Raw genomic sequence first — 23,171 nt, 5'->3', positions numbered from 1 at the left:
ACAGGTACTGGTTCTAGAAGGAGCATTGTAGAACATTCTTGTGGTTGTTTTGTTTGTTTGCTGCAATCAGTTTTGTGGCTCTCTGGAGGACCTCAAAAGGGCTTGCTTTTGCTTGTCTAACTGGGAACTTTTCCAGTGCTGAGGAAGCTACTTGGGGGATGTTGGGACATTTAAAGATGATTGTATTAGTCCAGCTGCCCAGGACAACAAAAAACAGTTGGGAAAAACAACAGACAAACTGCAAAGATCGAGAAGAAAGATTAAGGAATAGGGCTTGAAAATCTCTGACATATTTCTGGGAATCTAAAAGTCTATATGCATGCCCAGGTTTATGTGTATGCTCCAGAAAGGCCCTAAGCTCTTACCTTTGGCTAACTATAGGCCCTGCACAAGCAGGACTTGAAGGCTAAGACAGAGTTGTAGACTGCTTGGTTGAGTGTTGAAGGCATGTTCTAACACACACACACACACACACACACACACACACACACACTGCACACACGTACTATAAGGACCAAGGAATATTTGGAGAGGGTTCCAACTGTTTAAGGAAACATCTGTCTAATTACTACTTGACCACTGACCTAACAGAAGAGGAACTTCAGAGACCCTACACAACAAAGAATAAAGACTTTACAAAATTATTTCAGAAAGATCACTAAACAAAAAACAACTAGAACAAACAGCAACAAAAAACTTCAAAGGGAGAATCAATTATCAGAGTTGCTACATTACAATATTCAAAATGATAAGCTTTCAAAAAAATATCATGAGTCATGCAAAGAAAAAAAATTATGGCTCATATATAAGCAAATTATCAATTAATAGAAACTGTAACTGAGGAAATCCAGACATCTGGCTTACTAGACAATCAATTATTTAAATCAACTATTTTAAATTTGTTCCAAAAAGAAAATCTTGTACAAAGAACTGAAGAAAACCATGGGAATAATATTTCACCAAATACAGAATATCAATATAGAAAATGTTTTAAAGGTGGGTGGAACGAAACAGAAATTCTAAGTTGAAAAGTACAATAACTGCAACAAAAAAATAACTAGAGGGGCTAAACAGAAGATTTGGAAAGGCAGAAAAAGAATCAGAAAACTTGAGGATAAATCAATTGAGCCTAACTAGTCTAAAGAACAGGAAGAAAAAAGAATGAACACAACTAAGAGTCCTGTATGGCATCAATAAGATCAACCCACTTATGATGGGAATCTCAAAAGGAGAAAAGAGAAAGAGGCAAAAAGACTATTTGAAGAATTAATGGCTGAAAAAGCTCCCAATTTGATGAAAAAAATTAACCAACACATCAAGAAGCCTAAAAACACTCCAAGTTAGATAAACTCCTAGAAAGGCACACTAAGACATATTCTAATCAAAATGTCAAAGGAAGAGACAAAAAAGAAAATCTTAAAAGTATCAAGACTGAAGCCATCCATCACACCCAAGGGATCCCCATTAAGATAAAGAGCTAATTTCTCATCAGAAACAATGAAGGGCAGAAGACAGTAAGATGACACAAAGTGCTAATAGAAAAAGAAAAAAAATCTAACCAAGAATTCTATATCTGACAAAACTATTCAAAACCGAAAGAGAAATTAAGACATTCCCAGATAAACAACAACTGGAAGGAGTCTGTTGCTAGTATACCTGGCCTACAAGAAATTCTAAAGACAATCCTTCAAGCTGAAGCAAAAGGACACTAGGCAGTAACTCAAATCCACACAAAGATATAAAGTACACCTGTAAAGATGATGACAAAGGTAAATATGAAAGTCATTTTTACTGTTTTTTTATAAATCCTAATTTTCCCTGTATTATTCAAAACAAAATTGCATAAAACAATTATTATAAATCTATTTTGATGAGCACACAATGTACACAGATGTAATTTGTGATAAAACAACATAAAGAGGAGCAAAGCAAAAAAGAAGCAAAGTTTTGTTGTTTTTTTACTATTAAAACTAATCATGTTAATCCAAAATAGGTTGTTACAAATCAAGATGCTAACTGCAACCCAAGAGCAACCACATAAAAAATAACTCAAAAAATATATAGTAAAATAAATGACAAAGAAATTAAAACAGTACACTAGAAAATATCCTTGCAATACACAAGAGGTCAGAAATGGAGAAGCTGAGGTACAAAAACTATACAGACATATAAAACAAATAACAAAATGGCAAAAGTAAATATTTCCTTATCCATAATTACATTAAAAATGGATTCACTCCCCACTTAAAAGCCAAGATTTGGCAGAATGTACAAAAAAATATGGCCCAACTATATGCTGTCTACAAGAGCCACACTTTATGCTCAAAGAGTTAAATAGGCTGAAAGTGAACAAATGGAAAAGATATTCCATGTAAACAATAACCAAGAGAGAACGGAAGTGGCTATACTAGGATCAGACAAAATAGACTTTAAGACAAAAAGTATTACAACTAACAAAGAAGAACAGTATATAAAGATTTTAAAAATCAGTGCATTGAGATAATATAATTAATAAACATATGCATTCACAACAGAGCCACAAAATGCATAAAGCAAAAACTGATAGTTCAACAACAAGAGCTGGAGTCCTCAATACCCCCCACTTTCTAATAAAAAAAAGTGTTTTTATTTATTTTATTTTTTAAAGTTTTTATTTTGTTCTATTATAGTTGATAGTGAATAGAACAATTACATAGAAAACTAGCAAGGAAACAGATATATTCCACAAATGAGAGAGGTGTCCTTTACCTATGTACTACTGCATTACATGATAAACCCTGGCAGCACATATACACAGTATGCTTTTTCAGCTATGTTTAATACTGTAATCAATACAGAATATTATCTATTTATTCTGTTTAACATTAAATATATATATAATATGAATTTTTTAACATAATTTTAACACTAAAATTGAGAAAATGTGAACTTCAATCAACTCCTTGATACTGACATATAGTAAACCAAATTTACATTAAACAATTAACATAAAATTTCCACTAATACTACTTGTTCATCTTTTAAATTACTAAACCACAGTTAAAAATAATGATAAATTATTAAATTATGATAAAAGTTAAAAGGAAATTCATTGAACAATAATTTACCTGGCAGCTACATTCCAAACATCTTTTTTCCTATAGCACACTAAAATTAAAATGACTCATGCATTTTTATTAAAAGCAGGCTCAGCCTCAGCCACATTTTCTTTCAAAAAGTAAACTGCAGAAAACTAATATTAGAAAGCAAAAAGAAACAGGAGTATTAAATTGTATAATCTATCCTCAGCTAACATGTCTAGTTCTCAGCACTTTAGCTTAAAATGTGTCTTACTCATTTTCAATTCAATTACCATAGCTACATGAAGAAAAACAATTATTTGCAAAGTAGATAAACACTTTGTCATTAAGACATTTTTAAGATAAAAACAGAAACACCCTTTCCATTTCCTTCTCTAAGTCAGTTTAGCTCTATTGCACTGACTGATTTTCTTCTCAAAGATTACACTAAAAGTATTATGAATGAAAATTTTATGTTTAAAAAAAATTAGAAAACACTTATTTTTATCTATTTTTTACCTCCTATCAAAATCTCACAACCTGTTGATTAAATTTTTAAACTGAATTATTGAAGTCTGTGGTAAAAAGGGCTCATTAAATATCCAGTTCCAAAAAAGTGACAGAAACCTATTTCATTATTTTTTTGTGTTGGTTCTCAACCATGAGAAACCACTCACATTTATTCGTTCTCTCAATTTTTAAAAATTTTTATATATTCCTACACCATGACCAGGTGGGATTCATCCCAGATTCACAAGGATGGTTCAACATACGCAAATTAATCAACGTCACATACCACATTAACCACAGAAAAGTCAAAAACCATATGATCATCTCAATAGATGAAGAAAAAGCATTTGACAAAGTCCAACATCCATTTATGATAAAAACTCTCACCAAAGTGGGTATAGAGGGAATATTCCTTATTATAAAGCCATTTATGACAAACCCACAGCAAATATAATACTTAATGGAGAAAAGCTGAAAGCCTTCCCACTAAAATCTGGAACAAGACAGGGATACCCACTATCACCACTGCTATTCAACATAGTATTGGAAGTCCTAGCCACAGCAATCAGACAAACAAAAGAAATAAAAGGCATCCAAATAGGAAGAGAAGAGGTAAAATTGTCACTGTATGCAGACGATATGATACTATATATAGAAAACCCTAAGGACTCAACCCCAAAACTACTTGAACTGATCAAAAAATTCAGCAAAGTAGCAGGATATAAGATTAACATTCAGAAATAAGTCACATTTCTGTATACTAACAATGAAATATTAGAAAAGGAATACAGAAATACAATACCCTTTAAAATTGTACCACAAAAAATCAAATAACTGGGAATACACCTGACCAAGGAGGTAAAGGACTTATATGCCATGAACTATAAAACATTAATCAAGGAAATTAAAGAAGATGTAAAGAAATGGAAAGATATTCCATGTTCATGGATTGGAAAAATCAATATTGTAAAAATGACTATACTACCCAAAGCAATCTACAGTTTCAATGCAATCCCTATCAAATTACCCATGACATTTTTCAGAGAATTAGAACAAACAATCCAAAAATTTATTTGGAACAACAAAAGATCCAGAATCGCCAAAGCAATCCTAAGAAACAAAAACCAAGCAGGAGGCATAACTCTCCCAGACTTCAAGAAATATTACAAAGCCACAGTCATCAACGCAGTGTGGTACTGGTACTAAAACAGACATACAGACCAATGGAATAGAACAGAGAACCCAGACATAAACCCTATGGTCAATTAATCTTTGACTAGGAGGCAAGAACATAAAATGGGAAAAAGACAGTCTTTTCGGCAAGCATTGCTGGGAAAACTGGACAGCTGCGTGCAAATCAATGAAACTAGAACACACCCTCACACCATGCACCAAAGTAAACTCAAAATGGCTGGGAGTTCCCGTGGTGGTGCAGTGGTTAACGAATCCGACTAGGAACCATGAGGTTGCAGGTTCGATCCCTGGCCTTGCTCAGTGGGTTAAGGATCCAGTGTTGCCGTGAGCTGTGGTTGTAGGTTGCAGACACTGCTCGGATCTGGTGTTGCTGTGGCTCTGGTGTAGGTTGGTGGCTACAACTCCAATTGGACCCCTAGCCTGGGAACCTCCATATTCCTCAGAGAGCAGCCCTAGAAAAGGCAAAAAGACAAAAAAAAAAAAAAAAAAAAAAAGCCGAATGACTTACACATAAGACAAGACACCATCAAACCCCTGGAAGAGAACATAGGCCAAACATTCTCTGACATCAACATCATGAATATTTTCTCAGGTCAGTCTCCCAAAGCTATAGAAATAAAAGCAAAAATAAACCAATGGGACCTAATCAAACTGACAAGCTTTTGCACAGAAAAAGAAACAAAAAAGAAAACAAAAAGACAACTTACAGAATGGGAGAAAATAGTTTCAAATGATGCAACTGACAAGGGATTACTCTCTAAAATATATAAACAACTTATACCACTCAACAGCAAAGAAGCCAACAACCTAGTGGAAAAATGGGCAAAGGACCTGAAGAGACATTTCTCCAAGGAAGAGATACAGATGGCCAACAAAAACTTGAAACAATGCTCAACATCACTGATTATTAGAAAAGTGCAAATCAAAACTACCATGAGATACCACCTCACACCAGTCAGAATGGCCATCATTCATAAGTCCACAAATAACAAGTGCTGGAGGGGGTGTGGAGAAAAGGGAACCCTCCTGCACTGCTAGTGGGAATGTAAGCTGGTACAGACACTGTGGAGAACAGTATGGAGGTACCTTAGAAAACTATACATAGAACTACCATATGACCCAGCAACCCCACTCTTGGGAATATATCTGGACAAAACTTTCCTTAAAAAAGACACATGCACCCGCATGTTCATTGCAGCTCTTTTCACAACAGCCAAGACATGGAAACAACCCAAACGTCCATTGAAAGACGATTGGATTAGGAAGATGTGGTATATATACACAACGGAATACTACTCAGCCATAAAAAAGAACAAAATCATGCCATTTGCAGCAACATGGATGGAACTAAACATGCTCATCCTGAGTGAAATAAGTCAAAAAGAGAAAGACAAATACCATATGATATCGCTCATATCTGGTATCTAATATACAGCACAAATGAACATTTCCACAGAAAAGAAAATCACAGACTTGGAGAATAGACTTGTGCTACCTGGGAGGAGAGGGGCTAAGGGGAGGGATTGGGAGCTTGGGGTCAACGGATGCAAACTATCGCTCATGGAATGGATTTACAATGAGATCCTGCTGTGTAGCACTGAAAACTATGTCTAGATACTTACAAGGCAACACGACAATGGGAGAAAAAATTAAGTATGCATGTATGTGTAACTGGGTCCCCATGCTGTACAGTGGGGGGAAAAAGTGTGTTGGGGGAAATAACAATAAAAAATAAATTTAAAAAAAAGAAAGAAATATTATTCAGCCATAAAAAGCAACATAATTACGATACATGTTCCAAAATGTATGAATCTTTCATTATGTTCAATGAAAGAAGCTAGGCCAAAGGGGAAAAAAAATCACATTTTATATCACTTCATTTATGTGAAATGTCTGAAATAGGCACATCCAATGGAACAGAAAATAAAGAAAGGGTTGTCAGTGGCTACACATGGGGAAGATTGCAGAATGACTGCTGATATGGGCTTTCTTTAAGATGTGATAGAAATGTTCTGAATTACTAGCAATGGCTGCACAACCTCATGAGTATATTAAAACTACTGAATTGTACACTTTAACAAAGTGTATGGTTATGTGAATTATATCACAATGAAGAACAAACATAGAGACTGGAAAAAGATCAATTTCCAGGTTGGGATAGGTGGGAAGTGATTGACTATGAAAGGTCAATGAAGTTGACATTTTAGGATAAATAAAATGCTCTCTGTATTATGGGATGAAAAATAAATAAATAAAAATAAAAATTTTTATATATTCCAAATGAAAAATACCTACCCATGACCCATTGCACCATTAGCTGGTTTTACTATAAAAGTTTTCTGCTTTCTTTTTTTCTTTAATTCTTTCATGTAGTTCTGGAATTGTGTATATTCAGCAGGGAAGATCCATGTTCGAGGAACAAAGGTATAATCCAGAGGCCGGGACTTGATCATTCTGTAAATCAGAGATAATATGTTGAAAAGTAATTTCTATTCAACCTTGTCTAAATTTTCTTTCTCAGTGCTACTGACATTTACACAATGAAGAAGAATCAATGATTAAATGATTAAATAAAATATAATAATATGGCATAAACCACCTGGCTTTTACATTTATTTCCAGCATCATCTCAGGTTGAGCCTTCCAACATGCTATATAACCATAAAAACTGTTTCAAGTTCCCCCAAACAGCACGTTGGTTTAAGTCTCCAAATATTTTCTCCCACCATGGTCTTTGCCTACATTCTACTTACTTTCTTCTCAAAGGATAAACTACTATACATGTTTAAATGTCCATCTCATAATTTAATTTCTCTATATATCCTTCCCTGCCCTCCCCAAAATCACCTCTCCCATCATCTTTGTCACCAGCATACGTAGACTCTACCTATAATGTGACATCAAACTACTACATGCATCAGTCTTTCTCCCTTACTAAAATGTGAGTTCTAGGCAGGGACTAGGCCTTAATTATCTTAGTTATTTCAGTTAGCAGTCTCTGGGGTATATACTAGACATGCAGAAAATATTGTGTAAATGGATCATAAACTTTCACATGAATGCATACTAATGTTTCTTTAATTACATGCACATTTCCTAACCTTTCTTTGTGAAAGAGTTCTCTTATTAAAAATTTTTTTCAATTTATCAACTTTCTGAAAATAAAAAAATCTAAGGAACAGAAACACAAACTGCTTAAAAATTCTGCAGTATATTCAGCATAACACTTTACCTGTTAACAGTTTTTCCCAGGAAAGCAGATTATTACACTAAATTGGTCTCTGAGACAAACGTGTGTATATATCCCTGGGTAGACGTTTATACATGTGTTTACATGTATGTACACTCACACACACACCTACTACAGTGCCTGGCACACATTAGATGCTCAGTAATGAGTATTCTGAGCACACACGCACACACATGCAGGATATAACACAACAAGAAATAAGTAAGCATACATTGAATGCCATGTACAGAAAACTTCTTACGTTTAAAAGAAAAGTTTATGTTGCTAGAGAGATAGCAAGTTGCAGGGGAAAAAAATTCTGAAATTCTGAAAACCAGGATTCTACTCCAGCTCTGCCGATAACTATTTATTTGATAATATTCACATCTCTGACCCTTAATTACCTCCTCTATAAAGTAGAGGAATGGAACAAGGAAACTAGTAAGACCTTTCTAGTTCTAAAGTTCTATCTACTCCATGAAAATATCATTTCAAATCAATATAAACTTGTGAGATAGCGCTATGATATTTAAAACATAAATTTCAAACATGTCTTTTTTATTACAAGAAAATGAAGATTACTTGGTCATATTTCTTGCTAGGAAATCCTTCCTACAGATCTCCCCCATTCCTGGAAAATGGTTGATCCTCTGGAAAATAAAAACACAAACATTAATATTCTCAATGACTTAACATATTCATTGATACTATAATACAATTACATTCATCCTTTGGATTTAATTTTTTAGTAAACTGACAATTATTAACGTAATGCTTAAGGTTAAATGAGCTATAATAAATTTGTGGAAATAAAGTATCTTTGGTAATCAGAGAAAAAAATTGCAAAAACCTACAGAAAAAATAAACAGTTGTTTTCACAGTATTAAAGTTAAATTTTCTCTACTGAGTAAGTGATAATTCAATGTCCATTTTTGGTATCTTAGATCTACTCCATTCATACAGATAAGCACTGTAGAAAAACTACTGAAAATGGACTTCTTTGTTCCTTACAATCACTTTTGTATTACCCTCTACACTAACAGATGAAGAACTATGCAAAATGTCAACTATCTACAATTCCATGTATTTGGCTTTTTATTTAGTTTTAGTATGTTAGTATTACATTCTAAAAATAAAATAATGATGCCATATCACACACAGCTGACATTACAAGCGATTTCTACATTCAGATCTCTTTATGCAATCTATTCCACATGTAAGCATAATGCAAAGCACCAGCCTAGGAAGTTTTCTTCAATCAATTCTTCCTTAAAGATGGAAAGAGGTTTAAAGTTACATTTGAAAGAATGCAGTCTTCAGGCAAAGAGTTAGTACAACTGAATGGCAATGGAACAGACAATTCAGGTAAGTCAGAACTGAAATTTAACATGGCCACCCCTGTCTAAAGAAAATTATGATAGAATTCATATAACTTTCCTATTGACCAATAATTGGGCATGATTAATTTCTCACCTGGTAATTTTGCAGCTCTGCAATCTTCTCCTGCTGAACAGCAGAATCACACCAGATAAGGTTACTTGTTTCATCCTCATCTGGAGTTTTCATAAAACCCATTTCATCTATTACTAAACGCACTGCAAGTAAACAGTTATATCAAAATTAAAATGCTTCTGAAGTATATTCATTGTGAAAATATTTCTTATATATGTATGTATATATATATATATCAATTTTATCTCACAGTATTTCCTTTGTAAAATATCCATTATAGCATAACCTTATTTTTAGCTAACAACAATTTATCTAGTCCAAAGTATACTCAACAGTAACTGAGAACTGTTTTGAGTTTGCACCCAAAATCTTCAGTTTGAATTCTCTGAGATTTAGCAGGTATACAACACTGTTAAAGAGTTTAGCAATTATTCATAGCACAGTGAAAACACACACACAGCTGAGACAACACTGTGGAAAATACACTTTTATGGCTTTTTCATGACCTTGGGCTAGGTACAAAAGGGAAAGGCAAAAATAGTCCCTGATCATCAGACCCAGCCTATTCTTTCCACCTCCTGAGTTCAAAATATTTTTAGCCGTTAAAACCAAGTCAGCTATATTGACTCAGAATACAAAATAATGAGGCGGAATTACAATAGACATTTGGAAACTGGCCCTCCTATCTGCTCCCAACCCTCTAGTCCTATTGGAAAAATTTATGTTCAGAGAAAACCTTGGTTTTTTTTCCCACAGCATGTAGAAGTTCCCAGGCCAGGGATTGAACCTGCATCACAACAGTGACAATGCTAGATCCTTAACCCACTGTGGCCACCAAGGAACTCCAAAATCTTGAGGGTTTTTTTTGTGTTCCTCTCTGATTTGGATATCACAATTAACACACGGACGTTTTTCTTCCAATGAATTTCAAGTTTGGAATCAAGATCAGCAAATACTTAGCATAAATTTTGAGTTCCAGCAGAACTAGGAGTCTTAATGGAATGCTGTTAACTATATAGCAGTGCTTCAATGTTATTTTTAAACATCTTCCTCTTACTGCCCTATATATGGGGAGATACTGTAAAAAAAATTAAAAAAAAAGGGGGACTATCAGAATGTACTTGGCTCAGGTATGAAACTGATGACCAGACACCTGTTGGTCTCAAGTCCTGGGGATTCTTGATTGTTTTTTGGCTGCTATAATGCCAAGAACACAGGCATAATTTAAAAAAAAAAAAAGGACAGTGACAAGAGAGATGAGATCAAGGAGGGGACTGTTGAAGCAAAGATGCTTTTTACCATGAAGGGCTTAGTAAAATTTAGGGTTGTTCTGAAGGCCCAGGTGATGATATACAACAAGATTTGGGGAATGGCTGATCCTCTCACATTGCCTGCATAGCTTGGGCATCCTGAGTGCCTAGGAGCCTCTGGGTTATCTCGAGCTCGTGGGAAGGGCAAAGGCAATAGTGACACAGCCTGAAAGAGCCCTTTCACTGGCTCAGTGAGCCGCAGACAACAATGACAAGTCCAGAACAGCAGCTCGAGAGCAGACCTGTTTCTGAGTGCATGAAAGTCACTGTCCTTGGCCGCTCATAAATAACCAGGAAGACCTTGATGCAAGAAACAGAACCAGTGGCAGTTATGGATGGAGGGAGTATAATGAGCCACTAAGAGGTGGGTATGAATGCCCACATGAGCTGGTGAGGCTGGCAACATTCGGGTTACATAACAATGGTGGAAAAGATTCATTTTTGCTTTAGATTCACAAAATCAAGTTTGTAAGGTCAGTCATACATAAATCTCTTGTGTTATGAAATTCAAAGCTTGGAGAGCTGACAAAGTTGAACTTCAAAGAAAAATACAATGTTGGGTATTAAACTCAGTTTTTTGTCTAAGCTACGTAGTTATGTTTTTGTTTGAATTGAAATTTTAGAAACCAATTGGCATCTTTTTAAGTATACCATCCTCTACTACACAGAAGAGAAATTCCTTTAACATGTTGGTTCCAAATAGAAGGTTGTTGGCAGCTAAAGCCTAAATCCATGTTGGACTTTAGGGAGTTTTCTTAAAAAAAAAAAAAAAAAAAAAAAAAAAAGTGAAATAATTACCCCCATATTGAAATTCTCCCAAATCAAACTCCCTACTGGTAAAACAGGGATAATCATATCAACCATTTTCTCCCACATGTCCCTTTGCACACGTACGTGTCCCTTTCTCCAATCTTTCTAGTCTCCATTTAATGAAAATTACCAAAAATACATTTCCTCACAAATTTGTACTACATTTTTTTTTTTTGCCTTTACCCATGGAGCTTTCAGAGGCTGTTCAGGAGTTTTAAAAATAGGAATCCATGCAATAATTCTCTGAATTTTAGATATGGAGGATACCTAAATTAATGTTCCTCAATTTAAATTTCAATTCATATTTTATTTAGGCAGTATTATATAGTAAAAAGAACATTAAATCTGGAAGCAAATTAATTCAGGTTCAAATTCTACTTTTTCCATCTATTTGACCTTGGGTAAGTTGTTAACTCTCACTGAGCTTCAGTTTCTTTAACTTGCCTAAGGGACATTTTTTTTAAAGCAATAATGTGAAATTTCACAATGTATTAATTATAGGACCACTGTGAGAATGCAGTTCACATTCCACAATGTGTCTCTGTGAGGAATTATGAGAGAAATGTCTCTCAAGACTCAGGAATAGAAAAAAAAATTGTATTTCCTTTGAATAACCCTTACAGTTTTATCTTCTGGGCACTATGCTGCTATAGCTGATTGTTTCAATTATTTGCTTTGCTTGCTAGGAAGCTCAGAGTCAAATCCATGCACATCTCTAACTACAGAGGATTTCATGGAATGCAGTTTGTATTCTGATCAGCCACAAGATTCATCTTATTTTACTGTTTTTATTTTTCCTCATTTATTTTCTTATGGCTGTTGGCCACTTCCAGTTCACTACTAGCATGAGGAAAAGCAGAGAAAAGGGGAGCAAAGGGAGTAATGCAGCCTATTTACTGGGTTATTTGGAAGATTAAATGAGTTAATTCATGCAAAAATATTTGGCCAAGGGTTATAAAATGATTAATCTTAAAACTTAGTAGTGGTCAAAGCATTCTACAAAAGGAAATAGGTAATGCCAGGGAGGAAAACACAAGCATCCTGACTATGGCTTCATTATCATTCTATTATGTAATTCAACCTGTCAAAGGAGCAGTAATTAAATTACAAGAAGTGATCTGTTGCATGTCACTAGGTTAAATTAGGGAAAAGTACGGGAGCACTTTCTCCTGGACACAGGGCCGAGTCTTTCCTTCCCTCCCCTGTTTAGCTCTGTATTCTCCCAGCAGTCCATGGTCCAAGTCTCCAGTCTTGACCCAGCCAAACATTACTGAGCAGGCTCAGCAAAGCGGTCTGGAGTCAATATGCAGAATGTGAATGCAACTTAAGCCCTTGGAAAGTGAGAGGGACCAAGGTTCCTTACAAACCCCACCACCAGTACCATCAAAGCAAACAAGGAGATGGGTTAACACTACCCATCAATCACTTTGACAACCATTACTCTTGCCTTTGCACTCTAGAAATATGCAAGTAATACACATCTCACCTTTGCTTACTTAAAGTTTTTCCCCTGAGGAACACTTGTTGGAATACAGTATTGGGGAACCTGAATTCCAACCAAATATTCCACTGATTGCTGATGAACTTTGCTGAATTACTATAAATGGAAATGTGGCTCTCAAAGATTAATAATGGGAAGACTAATTAACGTCCTTGAAATTCAAATGATTTTTCCTCAATTCTTTTAATGCAAAACAATTTTTTAAAAAGAGGAAGATTATTTTAGCACTTACAGTAATTTACCAGTTTTGCAATGTAGGGCAAAAGAATCTTAATTTAAAGCAATTAATTCTTATCTATTCTCTCCACTCCAAATACTACTTACACATAAAAGCTAAAATTCTATTAATGAAAAGCAACAGTATCATCAAAATAATTTTTAAAGCATAGAGAGAAATTTTTCACTCTATTCTTTTTTTTTTTTTTTTTTTGTCTTTTTGGGCCTCACCAGCGGCATATGGAGGTTCCCAGGCAAGGGGTCAAATCAGAGCTGTAGCCACCAGCCTAAACCACAGCCACAGCAATGCGGGATCTGAGCCTTGTCTGTGACCTACACCATAGCTCTCGGCAATGCCAGATCCTTAACCCACTGAGCAAGGCCAGGGATCGAACCCCGCATCCTCATGGATGCTAGTGGGGTTTGTTAACCACTGAGCCACGACAGGAACTCCTACTCTATTCTTTAAGACAGTTTCTCACTATTTAAAATGAATCTAAAATTCTACACTTTTCATTTTACATTAAGTATTTCAGTCTGTTTTAAATTAAACATAAGTTTAGCCCCAAGTGAAAAATGCATGAGAATAATACAATTTTCCCAAGCACTTTTATATTTAAAGATTACAGCTAGAACCATTGGGTTTTACTGTTCATATTATCTTATACTTGATTTTAAAAGTAAATATTAAACAAAATCACATCTATTTAATCCAATCTCATCAATAACTAAAGCTTTTTAGTTTATAATGATGTTCTATTTCATTATTGACATGTTTAATATCTCATAAAAAAGAAAATTTTATTACATGAAATTTAAAAATTCACTACACGAAAAAATAATTATCTCTGAATTTCCACATTGTTTTCAACATCAAACTAGTTTTTCAGCAATTATGAAAATCTCATGATTCTGAGGAGACCTACCAATTTCAAACTTTGTCCCGGCAACATTTGCTGTAATGGTTCCCTTCTTTTTCTTCTTTCTGACTTTCCTTTTCATTGTGTTTTGATACGGCAATTCTGTATTCAGATCCAGGGGAGAGGGTCCCTGAATAACTTTAAAAGAAATGTAAACCAACCAAATAGCACTGAAATAACAACAATTCCATACCAGAGAACATAAATGCCCCCAAAGGTAAAATGATAAATTTCGATTCTTTAAGAATCCCCAATTATTTTTTAATTTTTAAAAAAAGGAGCCATGATGAGCATGATTAAATCAATCTGCTTACCTCTTTCTTGAGGCAGAGATGGCATTATTGCCTGTGCCAATTAACAAGCAGTCGTAGGAAATCTGGGAGGCTCACATTAGTCTAAGTAGGATATGGCTTCAATTCACTCAAAGTTCCTATCATATTATCTTGGTGGAATCTTCAGATGGCAGGACACTGAAATTATGAGATAGGAAGATACCTGCAGGTATTTTAAAACAAAGACATTAAGAAAACAAATTTTATGACAATATCTGATGTATGCCAATACTCTTCTTTTTAAAAGCCAAGTAAAGGTGAAAGTTAATGTAGTCAATCAACAAATACTTGTTAATTTATTAAACCATATGTAAAATGCCAAGCAATAGTTCCCTGTTTTAAAAAGGAGAACGATGAGAGTTCCCATTTGGCTCAGTGGTAATGAACCTGACTAGGATCCATGAGGACATGGGTTTGATCCCTGGCCCGGCTCAGTGGGTTAAGGATCTGGTGTTGCTATGAGCTGTGGTGTAGGCCAGTGGCTACAGCTCCAATTTGATCCCTAGCCTGGGAACTTCCATAAGCTGTGGATGTGGCCTTAAAAAGACAAATTAGTAAATAAAAATAAAAAGGAGGAGGAGGTTTATTTAAGTCATGTATTATATTACACACAAAAAAGAATATGCCTTGCACAAACAATAACAATATTCACTACCACTTACTGAACACTTACTATCTTAGGTCACTTATACCACTTAATCTTTCAATAAAACTGTAAAGCAGAAGCTTTTATCCCTATCTAATAGATAAGTGAGCCCCAAAAGGACAAATCTTTACAAAAAAATAAGTGACAAAGTGGAGATTAAAATACCATCTCTCTGATGTCAGAACCAGTGCCCCTTAACCAAGACCCCATATAACCTTCAACCCAATGCCTGAAACTTAGCTGCAGCCCCACTTTTAATATGAAACAGTGAAACAAGTGCCAGTGCAGAGGTCACATGCTGACAGAAGGGAGAAAAAAGTAATTCCCTTTTGAGGTGTGTGGGGCGGGGAGCAGGGGGCACGCAGGGGAGGTGACTTCATAAAATAAACCACATTTAAATTATACTAAAAAAAATGAGAACAATTTTGATAGGCATAAAATGGGAGGAGTCATGGCCAAAATGATCTTATTTGGGCACATAGAGGAGCACAATAAACGTTGTGTAATGAAGAACTAATCAGATTTGGCTATGCCTCAACATGGCCTATATTATATTTCACTTATAATTTCACTGTGCATGTATGAACCTAGGTATTTGTGCCCTGTATACAATAATACCTAGTCTGAACTGTCAATTTTCTAAACTTCTCCCTTCACATTTTAAGAATCTTTGAGTTCTTGTAAAATGTCTCTAAATATAATGAAAAATTATAAAATCTATCACAATAAACAAAGGTCTGATACAAACACCTGTATCAGGAGGAGATAATCAGGCTTATCAGAAATTTTGAAATTCAGCTACCTAAAATGTGACTCTTATATGTCACTCCTACAGTCGTCGTTAATAATAAAATTCATTAGTAATGAAAACTTAGAACTTAATTTGTTCTTGGGTATTATTTTTACTAGAATAATTCAGTATCAAAACTAGGGAACCATTATTTATTACAGACCAACTGTGGGCGGGCATTATGTTAAGAATCTAAAATATTTTACCTCATTAACAAAGTGGGAATTCAGGTATCATTTCCCCCAATTCTCTAGATGTGGAAACTAAGGCTAAATAAGTTAACTAAATCAAGGTAACACAGCCTATAAATAGAAAACCTAGGCTTTGAGTCCAGTTCTGTTTGATCATCTATCTATTCACCAAGCCTATTTTCAGACAGTGTGCTAATATGCTAGATAGATCGATAGATAGGTGAGAAGTTTGCAGCCTTATTGTAGTGCATACTGCAAGATATGAGTGTATTCTGTGAACACATAATACCTCAAACCAAACAATGAAATCCCAGGAAACATCCCTAACCTGGAAATAGACTCGATCATCTTTCAGAATAAAAGAAAGGAGTAGTCTAAAGTTCAGTTTGCTTTCTTTCTGCAAGTCCTCTGATACCTCAGGGAGGTAACTACTTGAGTTTACAAGCCCTTGTCCAACACCTCGTTATTGGAGTAAACAAAGATCCTCTTATGGTAACAGAGTACTTATTACACTGAAAGTAGGTGACAAAGTCAACAAGGGTTTGAGGACAATGTTTGCCTAACCATACTAACAATAAATAAATAATTGCTACAGGCTGCAAAAACAGGTTTATTAATTTCGGACTTAAATAATGAGGCTAACAACTTTGATTTGAATAGAGCTCAAAGCAAGAACTGTTATCCCTTCCCTCAACCACACAGGCATTTAAAGGCCTTAAAATTATTCTATCCATCGTTATGCTCTACTTAATTGCATTTATGGTTTGATGATTAACGAAGTGCTGTAACAAACTCAAGGACTTCATTCTGCCATCCCAATTCTAACCATCTCACATGATGCTAAGCAAGAGATTTGAGATGACAAGACGGATCACACCTCTCAGATGAGCCATGGTTATCTACTTTCCACAGAGAGAAATGTATTTCAGTTACCTCCAAAATACTTTAAGCCCTTGATTTCTTAAGTTTGGCTGCAAAGTAGAACCACCTGAGAGCTTTTGAAACTCCTGATGTCCAAGCCACACCCAGACCTAGTGGGGCTCAAGCATTTTTAAAGCTCTCCAAATGATTTTTGTGTGCAACCAAGGTTGACAACTTCTCCTCTAAGCATATAGTTGCACTAAAGCAAATAGTAATTATAACATACACATATAAAAGTACAAGGAAAAAGTAAAACAAAGACGAAAACTGTTATAACTGTATAAAAAAAGGTCAACTAGGTAAAAGTCATTTATAAAAATCTTCATGTATAGTTCAACTAAACAAAATGAGTGACTGAAAAAAGAATTCAGAGATTAGGAGAAATTGATTTCTGAGACAAACAATTTTACATTGCAAATAAAGAAACCATTTCCATAAGGAGTCAATTTAACAAAATTTCAAGCAAATGGTAACCTTAAATGGACTTCAAGTGCTACCATGTGAAGCAACAGCTACACAATACCAAAACAACAAAAAAAATAATTCCAATCCATTTGGGATGGAGTACCTACCCTTTCTTCCCAGTTCTTCCCCTTGAATTTCTACCCATCTCTTAAAATCCAGAACAATTTCTACTTTTTCCTTGAAGCTTCCTCTGATCATGTCTGAAGAAATTAATTTCTCCCTCTTCTGGTCTGAGAGACTATTATGTGTACCCATATCACCGATCACAAGCCAGGAAGCTAAACTCTGTGAAAACAGTGGTTTTCTTCTGTCATGTTCATTCCTGTACTCCTAGAGCCTAGAATAGGCCTAATACAGTGCTCAAAAAGCACTGGGTCATGAATTTTAAAAATCAATTCATTAATTAATGACACCTGGGAGTAAGAAGAGGCGGTTATGGAGCTCTGAAAAGCAAATACATATCATTTATAACATATTAATTTCATATTTTTTCAGCATTGAATTAAATTTATTAAATTGTTGTCAACTGGAAGAGAAAAAGCAATTCTTATAGTTTTAATTGTAGTTCTTTGATCTGAGAGTCTATGTGTTTTTCATTTTAGTTTTCATTGTATTGGCTAGCTGTATTTCTTCCTTTGTCTGTTATTATATTTAGAGCCAGAGCAGTGACAATGCAGGATCCTTAACCTGCTGAGCCACCAGGGAATTCCCCTACATTAATTGTTATACATATATGTTTTCATAGTGACAGGAAGTAAAGCAAACGTGTGTCATAATGCATGTTACTGGTTTTATATACTTTTGATAGTGTATCACTTTTCTGAAGAGGAGAAGGGCCAGAAAGATCCCATCCACTCCGTCTCTCTGTGGCCCTAGTACTGACATTAGATTGGGACACACTCCTGAGGACTCTTTTTGGTTCTTGGCTCCTAGCACCACAGTTTTTGGCATCTAGCTCACTCTTATTCCACTTCCATACTTTCAGTTCTCAAAATCCATGAAAAAGTCTGTATTAGTCAATACAGACTTTATAATGCTTCAATAATGCATCTCAAATCTCAGGAGCTTAAAACAAATAAAGTCTGTTTCTTGATCATGCTACATATGAACCGAAGACTGGTTGGGGCACTCCACATATCATAGTCACAGAGACACCAAGCTGTCAGAGCAGCCATTCTAACAGTAACCAATCACTGTGTCAGAGGGAAAGAGAGTGTTGGAGGATCTTACCCAGGCAACTAAGAATACACCTAAGTTCTACTCACAATTCAATGGCCTGAAGCAGTCACATGACTCTAGCCAACAAGAGTTAGGAAGTGTAATCATATCAAAAAAGCAGTAAATAACATTAAGAACCATCACACAGGGAGTCCCCATTGTGGCTCAGAGGTAAGGAACCCGACTGGTATCCATGAGGAGGTGGGTTTGATCTCTGGCCTCGCTCAGTGGGTTATGGATCTGGCATTGCTGTGAGCTGTGGTGTAGATCGCTGACATGCCCAGATTCTGCCTTGCTGTGGCTGCGGCATAGGCTGACACCTGCAGCTCTGATTTGACCCCTAGCCTGGGAATTTCCACATGCTGCAGGCACAGCACTTAAAAGTAAAAAAAAAAAAAAGAAAGAACCATCACACACTCAGACCTTGATTACTTCTTATTTGAACCTGGCATTATTTTCTAGTTCTCTATATCTCCCCTTTATAATATTTTCCCCTGCCTCAAAACAGAAAATAAAATAAAACATCTGAGATTCTGTATTGGGTCCAGTCTACTCCTCAGCTTTAAAGAGTGGACCATTAAACATCCTATCTTGAGCTGAGCTGCTATAGAATTAAACACACGATGTTGAAGAAGGGGGAGAAGACAAGGAGAAGAGGAGGATGCGGTTGACACAGTCACTTACGTGAAACATACAATGTGCCAGGCACTCTCCTAGGTTTCTACATATAAAATTCTGGTCTTCCCAATGCTTAACAATGCCCTGTTATTATTATCCTCACAGACAGTTGTTTAAGGAAAAGAAGTATAATGAACTGTGATAATGAAACACAAATAAGAACATATGAAACACAAATGATAACAATTCTGTAAATTTGCCTCAAGATAATTCTCTCTGGAATCCTAAACTGTTATCATCTGATGAAAGATATTTCAGCCGCTACTTTAAGAAAAATAAAAAGTAATAAATATAGCGAATATTATATCCAATTAAGCTCTTACTTTGTGGGGAAAACACTCACCATATACACAGTGTATTATGTGCAGAGAGGTTACTGGAAGTAGCAGTCAGAAATCTATTATTTCATCAAAATCATCAAAATAAGGCAGCTCTTTTTTTAGGTTCAAAAAGTAATATTTCCAAACATCAGGTCACAAATACAATTTTGTCAATTTTTGTGATTTAAAACATTAAATTTCAGCACTTGGTCTCCAAACTAAATTTGATATACTATTTTTCTTTTCAAAGAAATGATACTTTCTTCTTACATGAAAATAAGAAATGAAAGTAAATGAAACATATGCCACTTTTTTTTGGCTGCACTCACGCCACGTGCAAGTTCCTGGGCAGGGATCGAACCTGTACCACAATAGCAAGCAGAGCCACAACAGTGACAAGGCCAGATACTTAACCAACTGTGCCATCAAGGAATTCCACTGTGCCACTTTTAAACATTAAAACTTGGAACGTTTATTTGTTTTAAAGAGTATTAGGATTATATTTAATGGAAGCAAGCCCTAGACCACTAACTTCAATACTAATGTGCATATACTAATCACCCAGGTATACTCTTCAAGCTCAGATTCTGATTCATTAATTAGGTCTAGGATAAGACCTGAGAGGTTGCATTTCTAACAAGTTCCCAGGTGTGTTGGTCCACAGGCCACACTTTGGGTAGCAAGGCTTAATACTATGCTAATAAAATTTTTTTAACTTAAAGCCTTTTTTTATAGCATGTAAAAATTAAGAAAATAAAATGATTCATTCATGCAGTGAAGTGAAATTATGTATTAATGTTCAAGGGGTCTATGAGTCAAAAAATTCAAATAAAATTTGAAAGGTTGGGAAAGGTATACACAGAGCAGTGATTCTCAAAGTATGGTCCAGCAGCATCTGCATCACCTGCAAACTTACCAGAAATGCATATTCTCAGACCCAACCAGAGCTCTTCCGAATAAGATATCTCAGGGTGAGGCCCACTGGCAAGCCCTTCAGGTGATTCTGATGCAGGCTAAAGTTTGAGAACCACAACACTAAAGCCCAAGGGCCAGTGGCACGAGCAAACTCCAGAAAGTAAGGGACATTACATCACTGCTGGAGCCTATTCCTTCCCCACTAGTCTTTTGAAGTAAAGCCATGTGGATGATGTGGAATCACCTGGCCAAGCAGCAGGAAAAGGAGAAAGCACTTGCCACCCAGGGCTCTGAGCAACAGGAAGAAAGACTTCGCTACAAAGGATATCATTTGCTATTGCAGACAGCCCTGCTAAGTGAGATGAGGTTTTGCTAATTTAGAAAGACAAGTGACACTCTTGCTTGAGCCCAAACCAGCTACCAATGCTGACTAACAAAGACATTCATTTTCAAGAGACGTGACCTACCAAAAATAATTTAAAAACTTGAGGATTAACAGCAACCACAAAGACCAATTATATGCCCTCTACTCCCAAGTACTGGGCTGGGAGCCTGAGACCTTGATCTGAAAAGTCAGAAAAATGGTGGGGGAGGGGGTGAAATGAACATCAGCAAGAGAGTGCATCCACTGTGGTAAGCTCATACAAAGTACTATACACAAAGTGAAAAAAGGAGCTAGAACTATATGGTGAATATCACAAACAATGCGTATCAAAAAAGGTGATGTATAATACTACGACATTTATGTGGTTTAAAATTTTATTTTTTCCTGCACAATTTTAACCCCCTTTATTTTTGAAATTTTTATTATAGTCGATTTACAATGATCTGTCAATTCTGCTGTACAGCAAAGTGACGCAGATATATATATATATATAATGTATATATACATTCTTTTTTTCACATTATCTTCCATCGTGTTCCATCACAAGTAATCAGATATAGTTCCCTGGGCTATACAGCAGAATCTCATTGCTTATCCATTCCAAATATAATAGTTTGCATTTACTAACCCCAAACTCCTTGTCCCCCCTCCCCCGGCAACCACAAGTCTGTTCTCCATGTCCATAAGTTTGTTTCTTTTCTGTAGATAGATTCATTTGTGCCGTATATTAGATTCCAGATATAAGTGGTATCATATGGTATTTGTCTTTCTCCTCCTGACTTCACTTCGTATGAGAGTCTAAGTTTAAAATTTTAAAACAATAATATATGATACACATTGAGATATAGATATAGATCTCTTAGGAATTAATGCATATAAAATAAAAGTATAAAGAACTACGTGGGAATGATAAACATGTCCGATACCTCTTGAGAGAAAAGAAGAGCTTCCAATAGCCAGTCCTGTTTTATGCAAAGTGAGCATCTATGTTCCTGTATGGCCAAAGAGGTAACTGTTTGTTTGTTTGTTTGTTTTTGTCTTTTTGCCTTTTCTAGGGCTGCTCCCTCGGCATAGGGAGGTTCTCAGGCTAGGGGTTGAATCGGAGTTGTAGCCACCTGCCTACGCCAGGGCCACAGCAACGCGGGATCTGAGCCTCGTCTGTGACCTGCACCACAGCTCACAGCAACGCCGAATCCTTAACCCACTGAGCAAGGCCAGGGATCAAACCTGCAACCTCATGGTTCCTAGTCAGACTCGTTAACCACTGCGCCACAACAGGAACTTCCAAAGAGGTAACTGTTGCTATAAAGAATGACTATACCTTTGTCATTTTAACCCTTTGAAATAAAAGGCAGAAATGAAAATACCCAGATACTTTTGTTTGAACCATTGTATGTCTCCTTGGAAGTATTTTGTTCTAATTCACACGGTTGGAAATGTAGGTCCAATTCTGACTCGTGAGCAATGGATTTAAAGAGGAGCGACATAATCCAAATTTCTTTTTTGATAGACTACATCAGCAGTTATTGTGGGAGCTGGATGGAAGAGGGGCAGGAGTAGATAGGGAGTCTCAAGAGTTGCAAAAGTCCAGGAGAGAGATGATTAAGAGTTTGATGATGGATAGAAGCAACGGATACAAGGGGAAAGAATATTGTTGCTATGGAAGAACAGCAGAACTTGGTCGTCAAGAAGGGAAAAGTAAACTCAGATGACTTACAGATTCCTGGCTTAGGAAAACTGGGTAGAAGATGGTGCCATTCATCAAGAGAAGGCAGAAAGAAGAGCCACTTTGGGGGATAAGGTGATTTCAAGCTTATATTTGCAAAAAAGGATAGGATGGAAAAAGTAGAAAATAAGACAGTAGAATTAGTGATGGCTGAAGATAAGAAATTCCCCTACTTTTATAAATCAAATGCTTTTAGTTAAACACAGAAAGGTCCTTTCCAAAGCATAACTGCTTCTATTTCTGTGCTCTCCGCCAAGAAATGACAATAGATTTTCAAAATGTCCAGCTGCCTGACTGGTGAACAAATGACATCACACAAACAACTATCAAAACAATAATGCATTGGCACCACTCATTGTGTGTACAGATTAAAGGGTTTTTTA

At 35.8% G+C, this 23,171-nt stretch overlaps 1 protein-coding gene across 11 annotated transcripts in view; it reads right to left on the bottom strand.

Annotated features, from left to right (window-relative positions):
* Positions 1–23,171, bottom strand: part of TTLL7 (tubulin tyrosine ligase like 7) — a 159,822-nt gene that overhangs the window by 96,700 nt on the left and 39,951 nt on the right. For 8 of the 11 annotated variants that reach the window (XR_014807911.1, XR_002345113.2, XR_002345115.2 and 5 more), the window contains exons 2-6: positions 14,516–14,696; positions 14,208–14,339; positions 9,466–9,587; positions 8,575–8,642; positions 7,059–7,217 (exon numbers count right to left, since the gene is read on the bottom strand). Coding sequence is in view for 2 of the 11 variants with exons in the window: in XM_021096371.2 (XP_020952030.1) it covers positions 7,059–7,217; positions 8,575–8,642; positions 9,466–9,587; positions 14,208–14,339; positions 14,516–14,540 (506 nt within the window). In the remaining 9 variants the exon portion in view is untranslated. The remainder of the gene's footprint in view (positions 1–7,058; positions 7,218–8,574; positions 8,643–9,465; positions 9,588–14,207; positions 14,340–14,515; positions 14,697–23,171) is intronic. The other 3 variants (XR_014807907.1, XR_014807909.1, XM_021096373.2) reach the window with 1 other exon arrangement.

The sequence above is a fragment of the Sus scrofa genome, chromosome 6 (genome assembly GCF_054392235.1).
Source record: "Sus scrofa isolate SSC_HxYL_T2T_F1_AM1 chromosome 6, Sscrofa_HxYL_maternal_Yorkshire_Landrace_v2.0, whole genome shotgun sequence".
NCBI lineage: Eukaryota > Metazoa > Chordata > Mammalia > Artiodactyla > Suidae > Sus > Sus scrofa.
This window is presented reverse-complemented; position numbering and strand designations above follow the sequence as displayed.